The sequence below is a fragment of the Bactrocera neohumeralis genome, chromosome 2 (assembly GCF_024586455.1).
Source record: "Bactrocera neohumeralis isolate Rockhampton chromosome 2, APGP_CSIRO_Bneo_wtdbg2-racon-allhic-juicebox.fasta_v2, whole genome shotgun sequence".
Lineage (NCBI taxonomy): Eukaryota > Metazoa > Arthropoda > Insecta > Diptera > Tephritidae > Bactrocera > Bactrocera neohumeralis.
Genome location: NC_065919.1, coordinates 23,883,236 through 23,905,738, shown reverse-complemented (window position 1 = coordinate 23,905,738; position 22,503 = coordinate 23,883,236). Strand labels below are relative to the sequence as shown.

The 22,503-nt window shown below is 35.7% G+C and overlaps 2 protein-coding genes across 4 annotated transcripts in view; one reads left to right on the top strand and one right to left on the bottom strand.

Annotated features, from left to right (window-relative positions):
• The window catches only part of LOC126751091 (uncharacterized), a 61,848-nt gene extending 46,061 nt beyond the window's left edge, over window positions 1-15,787 (bottom strand). For 2 of the 3 annotated variants that reach the window (XM_050461084.1, XM_050461252.1), the window contains exons 1-2: window positions 15,549-15,781; window positions 6,396-6,629 (exon numbers count right to left, since the gene is read on the bottom strand). In XM_050461084.1, coding sequence (XP_050317041.1) covers window positions 6,396-6,438 — 43 coding nt within the window. In that variant the 5' untranslated portion in view covers window positions 6,439-6,629; window positions 15,549-15,781. Of the gene's footprint in view, window positions 1-6,395; window positions 6,630-15,548 lie in introns of all 3 variants that reach the window. The other variant, XM_050461170.1, reaches the window with a different exon arrangement.
• A 2,964-nt stretch (window positions 15,788-18,751) lies between these two features.
• LOC126750908 (methylcrotonoyl-CoA carboxylase subunit alpha, mitochondrial) lies at window positions 18,752-21,764 on the top strand. Its single transcript, XM_050460743.1, has 8 exons — window positions 18,752-18,923; window positions 19,038-19,809; window positions 19,872-20,176; window positions 20,244-20,445; window positions 20,510-20,798; window positions 20,877-21,064; window positions 21,225-21,399; window positions 21,535-21,764. The coding sequence occupies exons 1-8, from the start codon at window positions 18,886-18,888 to the stop codon at window positions 21,660-21,662; spliced, it is 2,097 nt and encodes a 698-aa protein (XP_050316700.1). The 5' UTR covers window positions 18,752-18,885; the 3' UTR covers window positions 21,663-21,764.
• Window positions 21,765-22,503: the final 739 nt, after the last annotated feature.

Below are 22,503 nucleotides of genomic sequence, written 5' to 3'. Positions count from 1 at the left end.
TCCGACTTCACCTTAACTTCACGAGAAGAAGCACTTAAAAGACACTTTTGTTATCATTTTTTACTTCACAGGTCGTGACCCACGAACTATCGTTTAATAAATCCACACCTTTTCATAGATCTCGACAAACTTTGTTATTGCTGCTGCTTACTAAAGACTAGCGGCACAAATTTCATTGAATTATTGTATCACATTTATAATCGCCAAATGTTTCTTTGTTGTATATAATTTTATTCACACGCGAACTACAACAATTATCATGTTTATTAGCGACTGCTGTGCGGCTGTGCCTTTGGTGCCGCTAAAAAGCGATCGCTCGCGGCTAGTTAAGTGCTTGCCCAGAGACTGCAGTTGAACTTGACCGATTTCTCATCGATTTTCTATTTGTCGATATTCACACATATGTATGTCGTATGTATAAAGACACTTGTGTGTTAAAGCAAATGGATATTTATCAATAGAAATTTCGTTTTCGTTGCGGTTCAATTTCGAGATTCATGCTTAAATTGAAATTCGTTTGTGTTCGACAACGAGCATTTAGCAAAGGCGTGGTCGTGATCTCTTTAATTTGCATAACATTTTGATATTATGTACACAAATTGGTGAAAGTACAATATATTTTATTTATTATTATCTGATTTCGGGATGCTTGAATGGTAAGGGTATTTGAGATGATAGAAATTTAACAATACATATATGCGAGTATAGTTCGTTATAGTAGATAGGAATTTAAAAACTTACTGATTAATTGGCTTAGCTTTTTCGCTTATGGGAAGTGCTCATCTCAATATTATTTATGGTATTGAACTACTATCGGTTAAGGGATTTTCGTGTCACTAAATTACGATTGTGACAATTAGAGACATGAGACAATCGTGACAAGCAGAATACCGATATTATTATTATTAGATTTCCTGTGTGACTACGTCAAGCCTATGGTCTTTGTCAACAAGCCAGCGACGATTAATGAACTTCATACGAATATTGAACGTGCAATAGCAGCAACATCGGTGGGGTTCAGCGTCTGGACTACTGCAAGCGTGACCGTGGTGGCCATGCAAAAGAAATCGATTTCCATACATAATGGCATCGAATGTACTTTCACTGGAACGAAGAATTTCATATCCCAAACCGTTTTTGTTTTATTTAAAAAACACTTTTGTAGCGCTCTTATTGAAAAGCCCGTTACAATCACACCTACTTCCCAAACAGCGCAATTTCAAATTCCATCTGATTCTTTCACTTTCCCGTACGTTATAGTTATAAATCAAAAGCCAAAGTGCCAAATAGTGCGCTTAAAGCAGGCCACCTTTTGACCAAAAATTGTCCAAGTCGGACCAAAACCATTCAAGTTCCCAGATACCACATAAGTTATTAAAAAAATAAATTTTTCTTTACATTTTCATTTTTTAATACAGTAGCACATGAGTATCTACTTAAATTAATATATGTATGTAGACCTGTAATTTAGCATTCAAGCAACAAATCCAAACTGATGACGATTGGCGGTTTTTCCCGACAAGTTTCAAACAATTATTCATACATGTGTTTTCGGCAAAACTCTAACTGGTTTGCTACAAATTAAAGAAATAAAAGGCCAAAAACAACTTTAACTCTCATTGCAACAACACATATCAGCACTAAAACTACTGCAGTAAATGTTCGCCAACCCCGTTACGGTTCAACACCAAGCCAAAGTCGAATATTAGCAGCGTGCAGAATAAATTTTAACCGATATGCATTTGTTCGAAAAATTTGGTTTGCACGGCACGCGGCCACTGTGAAGCTCTAAAAATAATAAATAATAATAGTAAGACAGGGTAACAACCGCATCGCACGTGAGTATGTAAAATAACAAAAACCATATTGGAATAAATTTTTTCCTTTCCATTGCAACTCTACAAATCTGAGTAAATAAGTATACATATCTAAATGAGCGGCTCTATGAAACAAAAAATATAATTAATTATTTGTAGTGACGCCTTCGAAAAATTAATATCAAAAGATAATTAAATTCAATGTAAATGGTTGGCAGGGATTTCATAACTAATTTTGTTTATCAATTTTTGCCTATTTAAGAATGGCTTATTAATTACACAAGCCAAAATTAGGGATAATGTAATATTTTCAAATTCAAATCAAATTGGATAGAAATAACGAATTGTAAAGCAAATTGCTTTTCATGGTTAATTTGGACTAACAAAAATTTAAAACGCGTGCCAAATGTAATCAAAGATTTTTCAATAAATAGTGTGACTAATAACTATTGTAGAGACAAGATTGCGAAGCCAACGGCATAAACCCCATTTTTTACGTTAGAGGATGAAATTGTCGCAATCTCTAATTCGGACTAGTTATCTACCATGCGCGAAATCTTGGAAAAGACATATGAAAAGAGAATCGACACGCTCCACCTCTTCGTCGATTTCAAAGCTGCTTTCGACAGCACAAAAAGGAGCTGTCTTTATGCCGCTATGTCTGAATTTGGTATCCCCGCAAAACTATTACCGCTGTAAAACTGGCGTTGAGCAATACCAAAAGCTCCATGAGGATCGGTAAGGACCTATCCGAGCCGTTCGATACCAAACGAGGTTTTAGACAAGGCAACTCCCTTTCATGCGACTAATTCGAGTTGCAGAGCTGAAAAGTGAAGGTACCATCTTCTATAAGAGTGTACAGCTGCTGGCGTACGCCGTTGATATCATTGGCCTCAACAGCTGCGCCGTTAGCTCTGCTTTCTCCATAATGGAAAAGGTAGCGTATCAAATGGGTCTGGTAGTGAACAAGGGCAAGAAGAAATATGTATCTCCTGTCATCATACAAACAGTCATCGCCCTCACGACTTGGTTTTCACGTCACTGTTGGGAGTTCCAACTTCGAAGTCGTAGACTCGTAGATTTCGTCTATCTTGGTACCAGTATTAACACCAACAAAAATGTGAGCTTCGTAATCCAACGCTGAAAAACTTTTGCCAACAGGTGTTACTTCGGACTAAGTAGGCAATTGAGAAGTATCTCGACGAACAAAAACCAAACTCTATAAGTCATTCATCATCTCAAGGACGATGACAACATCTGATAAATCGACAGAGCTCAGCGAATAAAATGATAGTAGCTACGCTGTAGGTCATGTCATCCTAATGGACGAAAGCACTCCAGCTCCGAAAGTTGCCCACTCTTACTATCTAAGAGGCCATAACTGCATAGGATCTACCCAAATATGTAAGTGAATATCTATTCCTCAGAAAAACTAGTCAGCAAAATCATATAATATAAATACCCAGCAGTGACAAGATAATATCGTATTCATACTGGAAAACCCTTAACAAAGTACTGATCGAGTTGGGGCAACAAATATACAAATAATATGAAGGCAACAAGCCTTCACATCTGGGGAGTTGTTTAGCTTCAACACAGGACTACCAAAGACCTCTTAAGTTTTGGTGTCTCAGTTCAATTTTTAACTTGAATCTCCATTCAATCTTTAAGATCTTCTATAAGAATATGCTAATGGAAAATAGCGATTAGTTACACCATAACTATGTGCACTTTGTAACTCACTATATACTCGTACATATATGTATATTTTTTCGATGCAATTACCACACATCAAGGCTTAATTTCAAGTAGAATACTGGCAAACCGCAAACGCGTCGGTTCAATGATCAACAACTGATTACAGCATTAACCAATAACCATCAAACGATTACGGCCAAAAGCGTAGTGCAGGCAAAACAAACGAGACTATCTAAAATAATAGACATAGAATAACGTTCGCGACCACAACGTCGGCACAAAGACGCTACTGAATACGCTCAAAACCAGACGGTGTCACTTGTCACAGCCGAGGGGGAGAAGCAGTCGCTCTCGGCTGATCTCAGAAAGCGTTTTAACTTGTGACGTTCGTCGGCGCTAGTTAAGTGCATTGCGGTTGTTCGTAGGTAACCGTTGCATGGCCTAAACTAGGCAGACACAAATTGGCGGACGCTTGCGCGCCTGGCTGACTGTTCGCCCGCCCCTGTATCACTACCAAATGATTTTGTGTAACGGAGTTATGCGTCATTTCAATTATTCTTAAGTTGTCTAACGAAGCAAAGAAAAGTAGCAGTGGCACTTTGTGCGCGAACTGGACTAGAAACAATCAGAGCAGTGTGGGTTCGTATGGGTTTATGCAATTGGTGAAGTTAATGAAACAATTTATTCTTTTGTAACAACTGTAAATTGGTAACAAAATTTAGATCTGAGTAATTCTCTATAAACGCGTATATTTCTTCATTATAATCGGATATGCGTTATTACTTCTGTTTAAGATGGGATTCTTAGAATTCTCTGCTGACGAAATAGAATCGCTTAAAGCCAGAAGCGTATCGTAATGTTCAATTAAAAAATGTAGAAGAACTGGGAGCAAAATAACTTTAATGAAAACAAATAAGGAAGGGCTTACTTCAGCTGTAATCGAACATTTCATACTCTTGCAAGTTGCCATAATAAACGCCAAGGAAATACCTTCAGGTTCATAAAGTTTTTAAGTTATACGGGGTCTAGAGCTCGTTTCACCGGATTTTATTCATTCTAAGTACAAAGATGCACCGTTTTTGAAAAAAACATACAAACGATCCTCGTAGCAGATTTTATGGAATACTTTCTGTCCAATTAAAAAACGCTGTTTAGAAAATGGAGAATTAAATTAAGCGAATCAACTTTCCAGAATGCGGGACATAACTACCCAAAAATTGTATGACAGAAACGGATATTGCTCGAAAATTCTACAAAAAGATACGGCGACTAACGGAATGTTTCAAGACCAGAGCACACTCTTGTAGGACCCAAAAAGAGATGATCTAGTGATTGGTGTTCAGAGCATACTGAAGTCATGGAGGGAACGTTCTCCAGCTTACTGAACGGCAGTGAAAGCATAACACCAAGAGATGGTGAACCTGATTCCCCAAACGATGACGATAGAATAGATGTTCAATTGCACAACTATGAAGAGGTTCGCAATTACCCGTCTGAAAAACAACAAAGTAGCGGAGGCCGATGGATTACCAGCCGATCTATTCATACACGACGTCGAAAAACTGGTAAGGAGCATGCATCAGCTTCTTTGTAGAATATGGTCGGATGAAAGCACGCCCGATGATTGGAATTTAGGTCTTATCCTCAAAAACAGGTGCCCACAAACTGTGCCAAATACGTGGGACTTCTCAACATCGCATATAAGGTTCTATCGAGCGTACTGTGAGAAGGATTAAAGTCTCTCGTCAACAAACTGGTTGAACCTTATCAGTGTGGCTTTAGGCCTAAAAAATCAGCAACTGACCAGATATTCACCATGCACCAAATCTTGGAAAAGACATGTGAAAAGAGAATCTTCACACACCACCTTTTCGTCGATTTCAAAGCTACTTTTGTCAGCACGAAAGGAGCTGCCTTTTTACGGCTATTTAAACTGACGTTGAGCAATACCAAAAGCTCCATTAAGATCGGGAGGGTCTCTCCGAGCCGTTCGATACGTGAAGTTTTATACAAGGCAACTCTTTCCGTGCAACTTCTTCAATCTTCATGAACAAAATAATTCTTCAAGCTGAAAGATAATAAAAAGTGTACAGCTCTGAGTTCGAAGTCAGATAAGTCTATCTTGGGGCTAGTATTAACACCAATAAAAATGTTAGCCTCGAAATCCAATGCAGAATTACTCTTGCCAACAAGTGCTACTTCGAATTGAGTAGGCAATTGAGAAGTAAAGTCCTCTCTCGACGAACAAATACCAAATTCTACAAGTCACTCATCAGGACCTGGCTGCACTTGGTATCTCGAATTGGCGTCAAATTCCGAAAAGAAGAACGACTGTCGCGCTGTTGTAAACTCGGCTAAAACCGCGTCAGCGGTGTCTAAAAAGTGGAAACTAAGATCAATTAAGAAATTGGATTAAAATCACCCGCATCTTTCCTTTTTGGGTTTTTTTGGATGTTTTAATTTTCCTCGCACTTTTCGTGGTTTTAAATAATATCGTTAGGTGTGGTTATTGGCACATATTCACATATTGGCAAAAACTTAGCTCAATTATAATATTACTATGATGAGTAAATAAATTCCAAAAATTAAAAAAATCGATAAATCCTTAATTAATTACAAATCTTAATTGCATATATAATTTAAATACATTTTTTATATATCAAAATATCGACCTAATTTCCATAGCTAGCATTTGATGAATCCAAAAAGCATATATAGTATGTAAATGAAGTGTTTGATGAATTTTTATATATGCGCACCATTCACCAAATGACGGTTATTTACAACTACATACATTGTAGATTTATACTAAAAATTATATACTCGTGGTATAAAAATTTATGAATTAACAGAAATATGTATGTATGCGCAAATACTCACTTGCCGCCTGCATTATTAGAAATCCAATAACGAAGAAGTTCATCTTTCGCCAGCGTCAATACAACAAATGCAACAAATACCAATTATCAGTATTTGTATATATGAACAACTAATTGTTGATTAAACTAGTACTGAACTTTTTAAAAATTTCAAATTAATTTGCACAATTATTTTTTTTGTTTATTTTTTCACTTTTGCAGATATTTTGTTTCGCGTTGACACACTGTAGACACACTTAAATAAGTAGAAATGCAAATTTTTAACATACCAAACTGAAATCATAAACGATAGCATCAAAAATCACATATCACAGGCACATTTTTTGAAAACGATAAGCATATGCAAAGAGTGTTGAGAAATTATGCACAAAAAAAATAAGAAAAAAACAAAACCACGGCGCTTAAAAGTGAAAATACGCAATGAAAATATAGCTCGCAGGAAGCCTATGCAGACAAATGTGTGTATATGTAAATTGATTGTATTTTGGAAGAAATTGATTTTTTTCACGTATTTATTCGAGCAGCGTGAACGCATGCGCACAAACACCAACTTCGTGTTATTTGATTTTTGTTAATTTTTACACTTTATGAACACGTCTTCGGTCGACTGCTGCTGTGGGCAGGCAATTTGCATATGTTGGTATGTTTTTGTTTCTTTTTTTATTATTTTATTTTGTTTTATTTTTTTATTTAAAATTTCAATTATTTTTTTTTATAATTTTTGATTTTTGTATTTTCAAGTTATCTACTATATAAACCTTTTAAACCACGCACTTAAAAAAACGCATAAAATATTTAACATTTTCTAAGTGCAAAACACTCACTATTCAAGTCACAGTCAGAAACTCACAAGCGTTCCAATGCAATGAATGGGTTAACGGCCAATATGCCATGATTGCTCAGATAACGGGTAGTTTTGTGATCAGTTCATAGCATTTCGAAAATTTCCAAACACAAAACAACATCTGTATGAACAGGTGTATATATGTACATATATGGATATCTTTAAAAGTAAATATTTATCAAGCAGCGTTTAATCAAATTTACAACTAAACGCGAACAACCATAATAAAATGATGAAAAAATTAAAAAAGCATGGTGTATAACAACAAATATCACTCTCTCTTTCCGTATGCAAAGTAAAAGCGGTTTTCGTGTCGCAAAACAACAACACCAAACTCGCTCAAGAAACTAAAGTAACAGCAAACAACGGCGAATGACCGAATGATTGCCGGACAACTATCGATCGGCGACAACGAATAAGCATGAATACGAGTAAATTGCATAGGCATGAAAAAAGTGAAAATTTGAGAGGCAGCCACTTGACATGTGTCATCTTCACCAGCATTTCGTCGCAAATATGCCCAATTATTAAAAAAATGTATAATAAAAGCAACAGTAAACGAAATACTCCTGTCAACTTGTAGCTCTTGAGCGCCTCAAACTTTATTTTTGTGTTATTTTTTGCGTAAAAAGCAGCACCAGCCCTGCTTTTAACCATAAATGCCAGTGCGAATCTGCAAAATTATAATTGTCGACGAAGCAAGAGTGCGTGCGACAACACCAAAAAATTAGAGAGCATATTGGCAGTTTAATGTCAGAGAGGCACTGGCGTTGGTTAAGAGAAATTTCAGCTATTGAATTTTTATACAATTGCATTAAACGTAGGTTTCCAAAACTAATTGTCGACGCCATATTGTGTTAAACTTTTGGAATATTATTGATTTATACATTTCAATAAACAGTAATTCGAATTTCGAGTTCAAATATTTACGTATATTTCTGAGGAACCATGTTGTGCGACCTTTTTCCTGATTAAGGCAGCGGACTTAAACTCCTCAGCTATGCCATTGTTTTGCCTAAACGGATACAATTAATCAAACTGAGACAAAATTCCTAAAAGCACGCTTGAGACTATTGCCTCCAATTTGGAAATGTGAGCTTGGTAAGAATCTAAATCCAAATAATGTATACACCGGAAGCCATTGGAAACTCCAACGGCGGCTCTTGAACTAGTTCTAAAGCTGCCACATATAGACCTCTTCGCTGAAAACTGCGCAGCAAAATCGATGGGATGACTGCTGGCTGCAGGAGAATTTACATATAGAACCTTCGAGCATAGCTCGGTGGGTAATGGTAAACACCGACTACATGACCCCACTTTTCAACTGGGAAAGAAGGTTCAAAGTAAACATAGAAAAAGTTGGTTGGTGTAAAGATATGTTAACTACGCGCAACACTCTAAACATCCATTTTGATGACTCGAAAATTAACTATGGAGTTGGTGCAAGAATATACTTTTTAAGTTGCCGGACCACTGCAGTATATTTCAAGCTGAAGTCTTTGCTATTGCGAAAGCAGTGGAGCTAGCCTCTAATGCACCTAAAGGCAATTCCTGAGTCAACTTCTGCATAGACAGCCAAGTAGCAATCAAGGCAGTAACCTTGTAACGCATATCGACCTCAAGTGTTAGCAGGGCAGCAGTGGAAAGGGTTGCCAGAAGTAGCTACAAAGGCGTCGAGGGCAATGAAATAGTGGATCGTAATACTAACTGATCACTGTCTAGAAGTGGGACACGCCCGCAGAATGGGGCTGATTGAAATCGAGAATACTAAAGAAAATGTTTAGAGCAGGGTATCAGGGAAACAGTGGCGCATCTCTTGTGCACTTGCCCCGAATTAGCAAGGCTATGTGTACGCATCTGGGGTCCCCACGGTATGATACAATGGAGGAGGTATCGATAGTGAGGCCGCAGAGTATGTAAAAATTCGCGTCAAACGCAGACATCCTAAAGGACGACTACTTCTTTTGGACCTAGTAACTGAACTCCATCTAGTATCACAAAGGACCTGGTCTATAAGTGTCCAATTGGTCTACCAGTTTAACCTATTTAACTTAACCTAATATATGAAATTAACGTCATCTGACGATGACTTCACGCATGACATGAACGGTATACTCGTATATTTATTTAAAGCGTTTCATTCAAAGGCACATAATGGAAGACGAATTAATGACAGTTAAGCGGCTATTTCAGTGAGAGCGCAAGCTCTAATCAATGATATTGCAGCATCGAAACTTGTTTTATTTTTATTGCTATCACTGTGCATATACGCCAAGTCATGATGATGTTGTCGCCGTCAAGTGTTTCTCTGCTTCAGTAAATAGCTAAATAATATTGGGTTTCTATTGGGCATGCTTACTGAGCTTCTGTTTGCCTGGTTCAAAGTGTTTGTATGTTTGTCGTCTTATATGTGTTAGCTATATAACAACATGTTATTTGTGGTGTTTTATATTATATTCATTGGTGTAGTTGTGAAGCACTCGACAGCGCTTCTGCTTCTATTTGTGATGCACCTCTTGAAGCTGTGGGACAAATGGAGTTTTAAACCGCCAGTTAGCGACTCGATGCTTTCTCTTGCCTTTAGCAGATGCTCTTGCAGCCCGGGAATTTATTCGAATACTTGACTTAATATACATATATGTATGTCAAATATTATCAAGTAAACTGGAAAGTGATTACCTATTTTGGTTTTGTTAAAGGTTAATTATGGTACCTGTCCTATAGAACTGACCTAGCCTATTTTCATACACGGGTATGTGGTTTGCGTCTTGACTCGTATTAAATGGAAGGGGTCACACATTTATCAATATATGAATAGCTTTACCAGTACCTAAATTTGCTTGGAAGTTTGGTAGGTCGGGAGACAACCATAGTTTTGATTATCAGTTTGTTCAACTAGCACTATGGGTAATAAAACTTTAAATGAAATTCTTGATTTAATCAAATCCAGAAAGTTAGTTCCAGAAATCTTCTTATGCAATTCTTTGGAAAACTTTCCGAACGCAAGTCTTTCATCCAAATTCCGTATAAAGATCATAGAGGCCCCCCAAATCGTTTTATTGATAGCTTACAACTTAGATATGCATTGCTCATCTTCCAAACGTATACCAAATGATTATTTTGGTAACAAGTAAGGAAGGGCTAAGTTCGGGTGTCACCGAACATTTTATACTCTCGCATGATAAAGTGATAATCCAGATTTCATTATACGTCATTTACATATTTTTCAAATACCGTATTTGTGTAAAGTTTTATTCCGCTATCATCATTGGTTCCTAATGTATATATTATACAGAGAAGGCATCAGATGGAATTCAAAATAGCGTTATATTGGAAGAAGGCGTGGTTGTGAACCGATTTCACCTATATTTCGTACATGTCATCAGGGTGTTAAGAAAATATTATATACCGAATTTCATTGAAATCGGTCGAGTAGTTCCTGAGATATGGTTTTTGGTCCATAAGTGGGCGAGGCCACGCCCATTTTCAATTTTTAAAAAAAGCCTGGGTGCAGCTTTCTTCTGCAATTTCTTCAGTAAAATTTCGTGTTTCTGACGTTTTTTGTTAGTCGTTAACGTTAACAACATAACCTTTGTTTAGTGGTTATTATCCGATTTCTTCCATTTTTGAACTGTATATGGAAATGCCTGAAGAAAACGACTCTGTAGAGTTTGGTTGACATAGCTATAGTAGTTTCCGAGATACGTACAAAAAACTTCGTAGGGGGCGGGACCACGCCCACTTTTCCAAAAAAATTACGTCCAAATATGCCCCTCCCTAATGCGATCCCTTGTGCCAAATTTCACTTTAATATCTTTATTTATGGTTTAGTTATGACACTTTATAGGTTTTCGGTTTCCGCCATTTTGTGGGCGTGGCAGTGGGCCGATTTTGCCCATCTTCGAACTTAACCTTCTTATGGAGCCAAGGAATACGTGTGCCAAGTTTCATCATGATATCTCAATTTTTACTCAAGTTACAGCTTGCACGGACGGACGGACGGACAGACGGACGGACGGACAGACAGACATCCGGATTTCGACTCTACTCGTCACCCTGATCACTTTGGTATATATAACCCTATATCTGACTCTTTTAGTTTTAGGACTTACAAACAACCGTTATGTGAACAAAACTATAATACTCTCCTTAGCAACATTGTTGCGAGAGTATAAAAAAACGGTATACAGGGTTCAATAGAGATACTTTTCTGAATGCCTGTAACTCAATTAAACCAAAAACTTAGAAAAGTACGAAATGGGTTAAAAGAACTCCATATCAAAATACTCGTGTACATTCTTACGTTCTTGAGGTTACCAACTTTTTTTGAAGGTGATTATTGGAAACATTGTTACGAAACACATATTATTTTAATAATTATGTTTCAATTTACCGAAATGATTAATTGAAAATGTTTAAAAGTGTTGCCAACCTTATAAAAAACTGAATTAAATAAAAAATTTAAAAAGTTGAAGTTGCCACCTGTTTTACATATATGTATGTATAAAACATACAAAAAGTTAATTTTGACAGTAATTTTTTCTAATTTCGCGAGAGCACTTTTATAAAAAAAAAACAATTTTTTGCACTCACAATTTTAAAATGTTCGAAAGTGTTGCCACCTTTATTACAAAACTGAATTAAGCGAACAAACTGAAAAAGTATGAAAATAATACAAAATTTGTCATTTAAAAATTATTTTAAAAAATTTTGAGGTTGCCACCTGATTTGTATAAAATTATAAAAATTGCAAATAGTTAATTTGAATTTCTTTTATAAAAAAAATCTTATTTTTTGCAGTTAAAATTTGAGAATGTTCGAAAGAGTTGCCACCTTTATTACAAAACCGAATTAACAAACAAACAGAAAAAGTAAGAATAATACAAACTTTGTCATTTAAAAATTATTTTAAAAAATTTTGAGGTTGCCACCTGATTTGTATAAAATTATAAAAATTGCAAATAAAAACATGCAAATAGTTTATTTTGAAAACTAATTTCGCGTGAGTCACTATTTTTTATTTTTTACCGTTTCTTACGATTTTTTTAATATAAAATCTACATATGCGCGTCCGACTGTGTATTGCCATAATTTCAACCGGATATTATTCCATCAACACTGCAACGCTCAATCATAAAGGCAGATGCCTCACACGTTGTGCGCACAGACGCGTAAATAATGGTAGAAAAGTTAGTTGGCCATTATATTAAATCAACGTCATTAAGTCAGGCTCTTGCAGTCATACATTTCAAGCGGCCGCTAAAGCGTCAGTCATGTGCCATGTGCCACCATTCGTGTGCACAATAATATTAAGTACAAAGATACTTGTAAATAAATATGTACACAATTATTTACTGCACACGTTCCATTTCGTTCCGGGTGTGAGCATATAATTCGCCTATAAAGGCATTAAACCAATAACTAACCTCAAAAAAATGCCACAAAATATTATTACAAATGCGAAGAGAGTTGAAGAGCATGTGTGTATGTAAAGAGACGTGGAAAAAAAACGAAATAAAGATTACTAAACAGTTTATAAACAATTTCAATCCGGAAGTACTACGTTTGTTGTTACATTCAGATTAAATTGAATACTTGTAATTAGAAGAATTTTCACATTTGATAACAAAGTGATAAAATTAAGACTTCATTCGTTTGTAATTATTATTTTTTTTAACTTTAGAATAATAATGTTTTGTAGCAGGCACAGTCTTTTTTAGATTTATCTCTTCTAAGTTTTACTGGAAGATTAAAAAGTGTGTATTTTAAACTCTGAATGTGAATTCTGAGTTACTCTGAAAAATATGTTCTTGGACATTTCGCTTTCGCTTTAAATAAGAGCTCGTAATTGTATAAGAAGTAAAGTCCTCTCTCCACGAACAAAGACCAAACTCTATAGTAAGACAATCATTGAGTCCGCGTTACGAGTTTTCAAGAGAAAGGTTCTGCGGAAGATGTATGTTCTTTTGCGCATTCGATGGAACAACGAACTCTATGAGATGTACGACAACATTGACTTAGTTCAGCGATTTAAAGAACAGCGACTGCGCTGGCTACGTCATGTCTTATGTATAGACGAAAACCCTCCAGTTCTGAAAGTATTCGACGCAATACCTGTGGGGGGAAGCAGAGGAAGAAGAAGATCTCCACTCCATTGGAGAGATCACGTGGAGAAGGACCTGGCTGCACTTGATATCTCGAATTGGCGACAAATTGCGAAAATAAGAAACGACTGGCGCACTGTCGTTAACTTGGCTATAACCGCGTAAGCGGTGTCTACGCCAAAGAAGAAGAAGAGTTTTAACGGGAAGGTCTTCCATCTTACAGTTTTCTATGTTTTTCTTTTTATTAGATAGAAAAATTTAAATCTTGTTCCACCTTTTTTAGAAAATATATAGGAAATTGAATGCTCTAAAATTATATTCGTTTTTTACCCACCCTAATGTATATAGATGAAGAATAATTGTTCCATATACAAAAGTATGAAAAAAATTCTGAAAAAAGTAAAAAAATTTTCATAAAACATTTGATGAAAAGTTTTAGATACTTTCCGACAATCTTAATCTTTTTAAGATAATTTCAATTTACTGCCGAAACTAACTTGGAAACCAATTATTAACTAATTCGCATATTATCGAAAATAACTCCAGCTGAGAATCTCAGATGATCCAAAATCTTGAATTGGAACGGAAATTTATGTTATTGCCATTCTACTAAGAAGTAAAAGTATTATAAGTCGTTTCAAAGAGATCCTATTTATCTCAATTATGAGATTTACTACATTAACGCATATTAGGGTGGGTAAAAAAAAAACGATGTTTTTTTTCTTCGCTCGCTGAAAAAATGGTTTATTGATACCTTTAAGAAAGGCTCTCCAAGTATGAGCTCTTGATCGGAAAACTCCTTGTTTTGTTGAAAATTTACTGCTCTTCCAAAATGGTCACTTATTTTTTATTTTTTAATTTTTTTTTTTTTTTTGTGTTTTCGTTGATTTTTTACAATGAATAACTTGTAAACGTAAAGTTTTGTAGACCATTTTTGTAAAGCAGAAAATTTCTTATAAGACTATGAGCTTTACAATTTAAAATTATTTTTTTGCATTGAGTAATACAATTCAAAAGACAAAAACCAATTTGCCTTAAAATTGCCAAATTTCAAACGTTAAAATCTTTTACACGTTATGTTCATGAAATAACCGTTAGAAATCCAGAAAATCCATGAATCGAAATATTTTTCAAGTAGGTCGAGGACCTTCCCATTACAATTACTTAGAGAGCCTTTCTTAGAGGTGTCTATCTACCAATTTTCCAGAGTACCAATTTTTAAGGAAACCAAGCGAAAAAACATTCATTTTTTAAGATACAAGATGGAGCTAACTATTAGAATTTAAGTCTGCCTGAATCACCTCAAACCGTAATTTGCCAGGACTATATCAGGTACAATCTAATCTCACCAAAATTGAAAAATAAAAATTGCATGCTGATTGAGACACTATATATGTATATGTAGACAAAATATATGTATATGTAGGTGTACCCCAATTAAAAACAAAAAATCTTCTAAAAATTATCAAATGTTTGTTCTTTAAATATGTTTGTATAGTACATATGGTATAGATATATTTTTTGCAATATATTTAGTTTAGTTTAAAAAAAAATATATCACTACGCTCTCTATGTATGTACCATGCAAATATTCAACTAATTTTCGTAGTTTTTGGGCATCAAAACTTAATATAAATCAAATTTATTTATTATTTTTAATTTTTCGTTATTAATAAAAAAACTGCATCCATTCACCACAAAAATCAAATTTATACGCTTATCAATCAAACGCATACTTGCTATAACAACACTGTCAAGCACTTAAAAATTTCTTTATCTTTCTCCAGCACTTTCCAGCGCAAGCGCTTGTTACCAAATACAGTTATTTAGGTCACACAGGTTTTTTATGCTTTTATTTGATATAAATACATATGTATATGTATATATTTTGTTTTATCATTTTACGACATGTGCGCATGTGTGGAGCTGGAGTTTTAAAATTTTACATTTTAGCCATTTCACTTTGAGTGTTTTTTTTTTTGTAATTAACGCTTCAGGATCATAAATGCACTCCTTTTATTTATTTATTATTTTTTTTCGTCAATTTTTAATGCGACTGATAAATTGCACAAGGTTATATGTGTATTTTTTATATTTTTTTTTTAACTGGCACACACTAATCGCTTACTAACACGTTGCAAAACGCCGCGATTTCAAATTTCGGTCGAGAAAAAATGCACAAAAATAAATAATAAGAATATATTACGCCGCAAAAACGTGTTAACTGTTGTTCAATAGCTCAGCTTTTTTGAATTTTTTTCATTCGCCTTTTTTGTACGTTTTCTCTTTATTCTAAGTCGACTCCGTTGCACGCTCGTGGTATTACGCGCAACTGAACACTGTGCGCTGGTCAAACACTTAGAAGGAATACTTGTGGTACGAACTTTATTTGATAAGCAACTCGTGAAATCGCAGCAAGCGTCGGCCACTTGCACATCAGTGCGCTGTAAACGAAAGACTAAAGACACAAACTTCATGCTCAGCACAAGTGAGCTGCACTGCCTGCATGACGAAAACTCACCACCGCAACAATAACAAACGGCATAGATTGTGCACAAGAAAAAACAAAAACAAATTATTAATGGCACTCACATTCTCTAATAAAAATGAACAGCGCAAGTAGTTTACAGAGCCGCTAACGGCCACTGTTAAAATCCACCTTTCATTAACATGCCCAGCTGCTGTTATGCGCATACAGAGACCCAACAGTGTTCGCTCAAGTGGCTAGCGACTATTTTGAAAATTGGAAAGGTGCTTTGGCGCTTATAATTGAATAATATGAACGAAATACCCATACACACACACATACACATACTCCATTATTGTTTTCAAGGCAGCAACTCTCTGCTCGCCAGTGTAGCTTTTTGTGTTTTAAATTTTTATTTATTTTTTTTTTTTGTTTTAGTGGCAAATTGTGCTTACCGCACAACAACAAAGCTTCACTTCCATTTGTTCTGCAACAATCGTTCACCGATTCAACAGTTGAGCATGCTCCACGTTTATTATTTATTCATTTTGCATGTGTGTTTTTTTTTCATTGTGCACTGCTGCTGCGACGTGCTTAGCTTTTGTCACTGGAGACACTTTAAGCGAGCTTCAGTTGCATCCCGTACAATAACACCTAACAATAACAACACAAGCCACGTGCATATTTGCCTCTATGCTTGTGCTATTGTTGGTTTTTTTTTATTAAAAGATTTCGTTTATGAATTTGTATTTCGTGACGCCTCTTCCGCTTCTTCCGCTTTCGGTAACCGCAAATTAAGCCTAATTAACACTCGTTTTTTGAAAAATGGTTTGCCTTTGCTTCAAATTTTCTTTTGTGCTGCTGAATTTGTTGTCATTGTTGGTTGCCATTGTTGTGTTAAATTAGTATTTCTATTGTACTTTATTCTGATTTAAGCACTTTGTTACATATTGAAAAACAGAAATGTCTTAAAATTATTAATCTCTTATAAAAGAAGGTCAGTAAAGAATACTTTTGAGTTTTTAAATAGTTTAAATAGTTCGATACTTGCATCCGACTTAAGATATTGGGTATTCGAAAAAGTGTTTTCGTATTTCTATTCAAACTTCAACTTATTTTTATATTTAAAAGGAACTTTAATGAACTAAATATGTACCATTTTGAGCGACCATTTTTTGCCATTTTTCCGTTAGAGACCATCAGTGTAAACTTTTCTGGTTTCTCGGAAAAAAACTGCGACAAGTAATTTTCACAGGCTTCTCTTCAAGCCAACTTTACTCCATTAAGGGAGTTCTGCATTGACCCAAACAAATGGTAGTCCGATGATGCGAGATCAGAGCTATATGGTGGATGCATCAAAACTTCCCATCCAAGCTCTCCCGGTTTTTGCTAAGTCATCAAAGATGTGTGTGGCCTAGTGTCGCCCTGATGGAAGACGAAGCCCTTTCTGTTGATCAGTTCACGCCGTTTTTTTCGATTGCTTGTTCAATCTCATCAGTTGTTGACAGTAGAATGTAGAACCAATCGTTCGACTAGGCTGGAGCAACTCATAGTGGATGATTCCTTTTCAATCCCACCAAACAATAAGCATAACTTATGATTCACGTTTCGTCTCCTGTTACCATTCGTTTCAGAAATGGTTCGACTTCATTTCGTTTCAGCAAAGAATTGCAGATGTTAATTCGGTGCATTAAATTTTTCACAAACAATTCATGTGGTACCCAAACATCAAGCTTGTTATTGTAGCCAGCCTTTTTTAAATGGTTCAAAACCTTTTGATAATGAATGTTAATTTTCTTAACGATGTCATGGCTGGTCCTGATCAATCTTTTCCATCATTTATCGACTTTTTTAACGATAGGTCGACCAAAGCGAGATACATACATCTTTCACATCGAAATTTCCACCACGGAAGCGAGCGATCTATTGTTGTGCGACACGAACTGATACAGCATCGTCTCCATAAACTTCACAAATTTCTTTGGTGACTTGCGCGGCATTCTTATTCCCTTTTTTAATATAAAAATTTCCAAATAAAACGAATTTCATCATTATTTTCACTCGTTTTTGAACAGCTGTAACTTTTTTCCAACTTCCCCGAATTTAATTTTTTAAATGAAGCTTAAAATCTCACCTTTTCAACACTATAAGGTATGACACAATGTGATATGTGTAGAATTGGAGATATACAACTGCAACGACATCTATCGACAAAATACGAAAATACTTTTTCGACTACCCAATATTTTACAACCTTACAAACATTTTATATAATATTTTGCAATCAATGACTGTCAGATCAGCTGATTACGTCTCATCCATATAGTAACAACTACAGAGACCAGAGATAACACAATTAGAGAAGTCGCGGTAAGCCGAACCCGCACATCTCGGCATTTTTCTGGAGAGAAAAGAACGTGTGTAAAATTTTATATCGATTATAATACGTTACCTTCTGAATATTACAAACTTTTTAAATTATAGCTTTGCGATAAGAGTAAAATTTGTATTTATTTGCTTTCAATGACTCACCCACGGATTGAATGAAAAGTATTCTTTGGAGATAAACTAATAAATTTATTTAAAACTAAGAGTTTTTTTAATACAACATGCACTATAAATTCTCTTTTCTTAAAAATTAATTAAATTGAAATTGATAAACTTGTCTTCTAATCATACGATTATACGAAACCTATCAGGATATATAATCCACTCACAGCCTAAAAACATCTTTAAGAATATTATATTAAGTCAGTCAAATATTATTACATATTTTTACATATAACAAATAACATGTTTCAATTATTTGGAACCGACAACTTTTGAAAGGTACGAGTACTCGCTTTTCAAATAATTTATCGGTTACTTGATTCACTTGGGTGTCGACCTTTAGCGATACGGCACGATCAACGCTGTCTGTCTAATCGAACAGCTGTTGCTATTGCCAAAGTGTGATAAGAATTCTGCGTGGATAATAAACGCAAAGAACAACAAATTCATTTTCAGTTTTTCTTTTGATACGTCAACTAAATCACATCTATTTTATGGTAATTTAGAATCTAATAGATAAGATAAGATGTATACAAGATTGCTGAGACAAGTTCTTACATTAAGGTAAATAAGTTTTTACTAAACAGCAAAATATATATAAAAATTCCAAATCCACGCATTGATTACGTAAACATATTCTACATTAATGTACTAAAAATCTATGTTGTTATTTTTCAGAACTTACAGCACGAAAGCAGATACGAAGGTGCAATTGCGACCGATCAACAAAATTCTGATAGCCAATCGTGGTGAGATCGCATGTCGTGTAATACGTACTGCAAGACGACTTGGTGTACGCACCGTTGCCGTTTACTCTGATCCTGATGAGCATTCATTGCACGCATCACTCGCAGATGAGGCATTTCGCGTTGGAGAGGCCGCATCAGCATCCTCTTATTTACGCGGTCAGCACATAATTGATATTGCCAAAAACGCTTCTTGCCAAGCAATACACCCCGGCTATGGCTTTCTCTCTGAGTCTGTGGAATTTGCGGAACTATGTCAGCGTGAAAATATTGTTTTTATGGGTCCACCAAGTACGGCTATACGTGATATGGGCATCAAAAGCACTAGTAAGGCCATTATGGATGCTGCCGGTGTGCCCATCATCAATGGCTATCATGGCGAGGATCAAAGTGATGAGCGTTTGCAAGTAGAGGCAGAAAAAATCGGGTTTCCCCTCATGATTAAAGCAGTGCGTGGTGGTGGTGGCAAAGGCATGCGCATTGCAAATACAAGTGAAGAATTTCTGACAGCACTCAATTCAGCGCGCAATGAGTCGCAGAAATCATTCGGCGACAGTTCGGTGTTGTTGGAACGTTATGTACGTTCTCCACGACATGTTGAAGTGCAAGTATTCGCCGATCAATATGGAGATGCGGTGTATTTGTGGGAACGTGACTGTTCAGTGCAGCGGCGGCATCAAAAAATTATCGAGGAAGCACCGGCTGTGAGTATTTTCCATGTAAATATTTCATAAGTATTGCATTTAATTAAACATTTTTCTCATAGCCTGGTCTATCCGAACAACTACGGCGTGAATTGGGTGAAGCTGCAGTGCGTGCCGCCAAAGCTGTGGGCTATGTTGGCGCTGGCACGGTGGAGTTTATCATGGACAAAGAAGATCTTTCATTTCACTTTATGGAAATGAATACGCGTCTGCAGGTGGAACACCCAATATCGGAAATGATCACTGGTACCGATTTGGTTGAATGGCAAATACGTATTGCGGCCGGTGAACGCTTGCCCCTGACCCAAGAGGAAATCGGGCGAAATGGGCATGCATTTGAAGCTCGTATTTATGCTGAAAACCCACGGTGGGTGCCAATATGGTTTTTAATTGTTATAAAATGTTTTTTGACCCACTATTTATTTTGAATACAGTGGTGGATTTTTACCAGGTGCAGGCCCCTTACGTTATCTTGCCACACCACAACCAAACGAGTTTGTACGCGTTGAAACTGGCGTACGCGAAGGTGACGAGGTGTCCGTACATTACGATCCAATGATAGCCAAGCTAGTTGTTTGGGGCGAAAATCGTACACAAGCGTTGAATAGCTTGATTGCGCGACTGCGTGAATATCATGTGTGTAACGACTACTCAACGTAAAATTTATGTCAACATCAATAATTTCAAATTTTACTTACAGATCACCGGTCTTGAAACAAACATCAATTTCCTCATTGATTTGGCTGCTCATCCAGAATTCCAGCAGGGCAATGTTCATACCGGTTTTATTGATCAGCATTTTGATACACTATTTCCACCTATCGAAATCAAAGTTGAGCAACTTTGTAAGGCAGCTGTCGCCTTGGTACTCAATGAGATGCAAGTCTTCGGCAGCAACGCCAGCAAAAACGATCCATTCATTGCAACACTAAATGGACGTTTAAATTATTCGCTGATTAAAAGCTACCAACTGAAAGCGAATGATAAAGGTATGAGGAAATTTCTTAAATCTGATTGTTTTAATTATTTGATGATTAATTGAAATTCCATATATTTCGTAAAAATAGTCTACAATGTAAAAGTGCGCTATGACAAGTCCTCCTTGCAAGTACAAGTCGATAATGATGCGTGGAAGAGTATAAAATCCGAACGCATTGCCGATGGCGACCGATTGAAAATCAGAGCAAATATTGATGACAGCATTTCAACATATAATGCCAATATTGATGGTACAGAAGTGACACTCTTTTTAGATGTAAGTAAAAAAATTCCAAAACAAGGAGTACTACTACTTAGAAAAGGTTCTGACTTTTCTTCTTTATTACCAAAAATATGTAAACTCTCTTATCTAGCATCACTCTGGATTATTTCTAAAACATATTTTATATTGTTACTAATACTTTTCCCAATTGTAGAATGGCAAATTGAGTTTTGAGCTCGTCCAGCCGAAATTTTTAAGTGCACTCTCCGAACAACACAGTGGCGTCGGTGGCAACAAAATAGTCGCACCAATGCCAGGCGTTTTGGAAAAGGTATTGGTCAAACCTGGTGATAAGGTGAAAAAGGGCGACAGCCTAGCAGTGCTGATAGGTAAAGTATAAATAAGAATAAATTCATAAACATTCACAAACATGTTTTAACAACATAACCTAAAACTTTTTCTTCACATTTGTAATAAATACTCGATTCTTCTATAGTGTTCTAATAATATCTTCAAAATTTTAGCAATGAAAATGGAACACATTCTTAAGGCACCACAGGACGCCAAAATTAAGTCAATTGGCGGTGCCGAAGGCGATAATATTGCTAAAGGTGCGGCAGTTATTATCTTTGAGGACGAGGAAGCTGAATAAAATTCGAAGTGCTGAATTGTTCAACAATCGTACCAGAGAAAATTGCATTTACACAACTATACAGTGAATAAATATATATTTTTTTATTGTGGTGACTACAAATTATTATAAATAATGCATTTATTAGTTGTTAAACAGGGTTTTGTTATTTGTTTACATGTGTTCATGAAAAATAAAAAATACAAATAAATTTACATATACAACAACATTAGCATAAAAATAGTTTTATCAATTAAATAACAGCAAAAAGTAAAAATTGCATTTAAGAGTTGCAGATATTGTATTCTTGTTTCAAGAACACTTTTAATAACGAACATACGCAAGGAGCAATTTGCAAACGATTCTTCAAAAAAATTGTCTAGGCGGATATTTAGGAGCTTGCAGAAGATGGACAATGAAGCGTAAATTATATTTTAATTTGCCAGTTTTGAGTCCGGTTATGTAGACTTAACTATCATGGGAAAAGTATTCAATAAAAAAATATTTTGATTTTACTCACTCCAATTAAAAGACTCGATTTTCGTTGGAAAATGCTTCAATGATTTAATATTCAGTTTTGTATCTACACTATTCTCGAACCTAAGAGATTCTTAAATGCAAAATTCCAACCATTACGAGCTTACGATCACAGATAGAAAAGCACACTAGTTCAAGTACCATCAAAGCTAAGCACATACCATATGGCATGGATGTTGTTGTTGTTGTTGTAACTGTTATCAATCCCCGTTAAGATGGTAAGGGCTGACTAGGTTGTCGTCGACCATATATTGATCGTAGATAGAGATTACTTAAATTTGAGTAAATACTTAATTTTCCCAACAATTTAATTACCCCCTTAGAA

Excerpts from the sequence above, each read along its gene's own strand:
- LOC126750908 (XM_050460743.1), top strand. The coding sequence starts at position 18,886 with ATGTATACAAGATTGCTGAGACAAGTTCTTACATTAAG. Across the intron at positions 18,924-19,037 it reads AGACAAGTTCTTACATTAAG|AACTTACAGCACGAAAGCAG; the intron begins GTAAATAAGTTT and ends GTTATTTTTCAG. Across the intron at positions 20,799-20,876 it reads ACTGAAAGCGAATGATAAAG|TCTACAATGTAAAAGTGCGC; the intron begins GTATGAGGAAAT and ends TCGTAAAAATAG.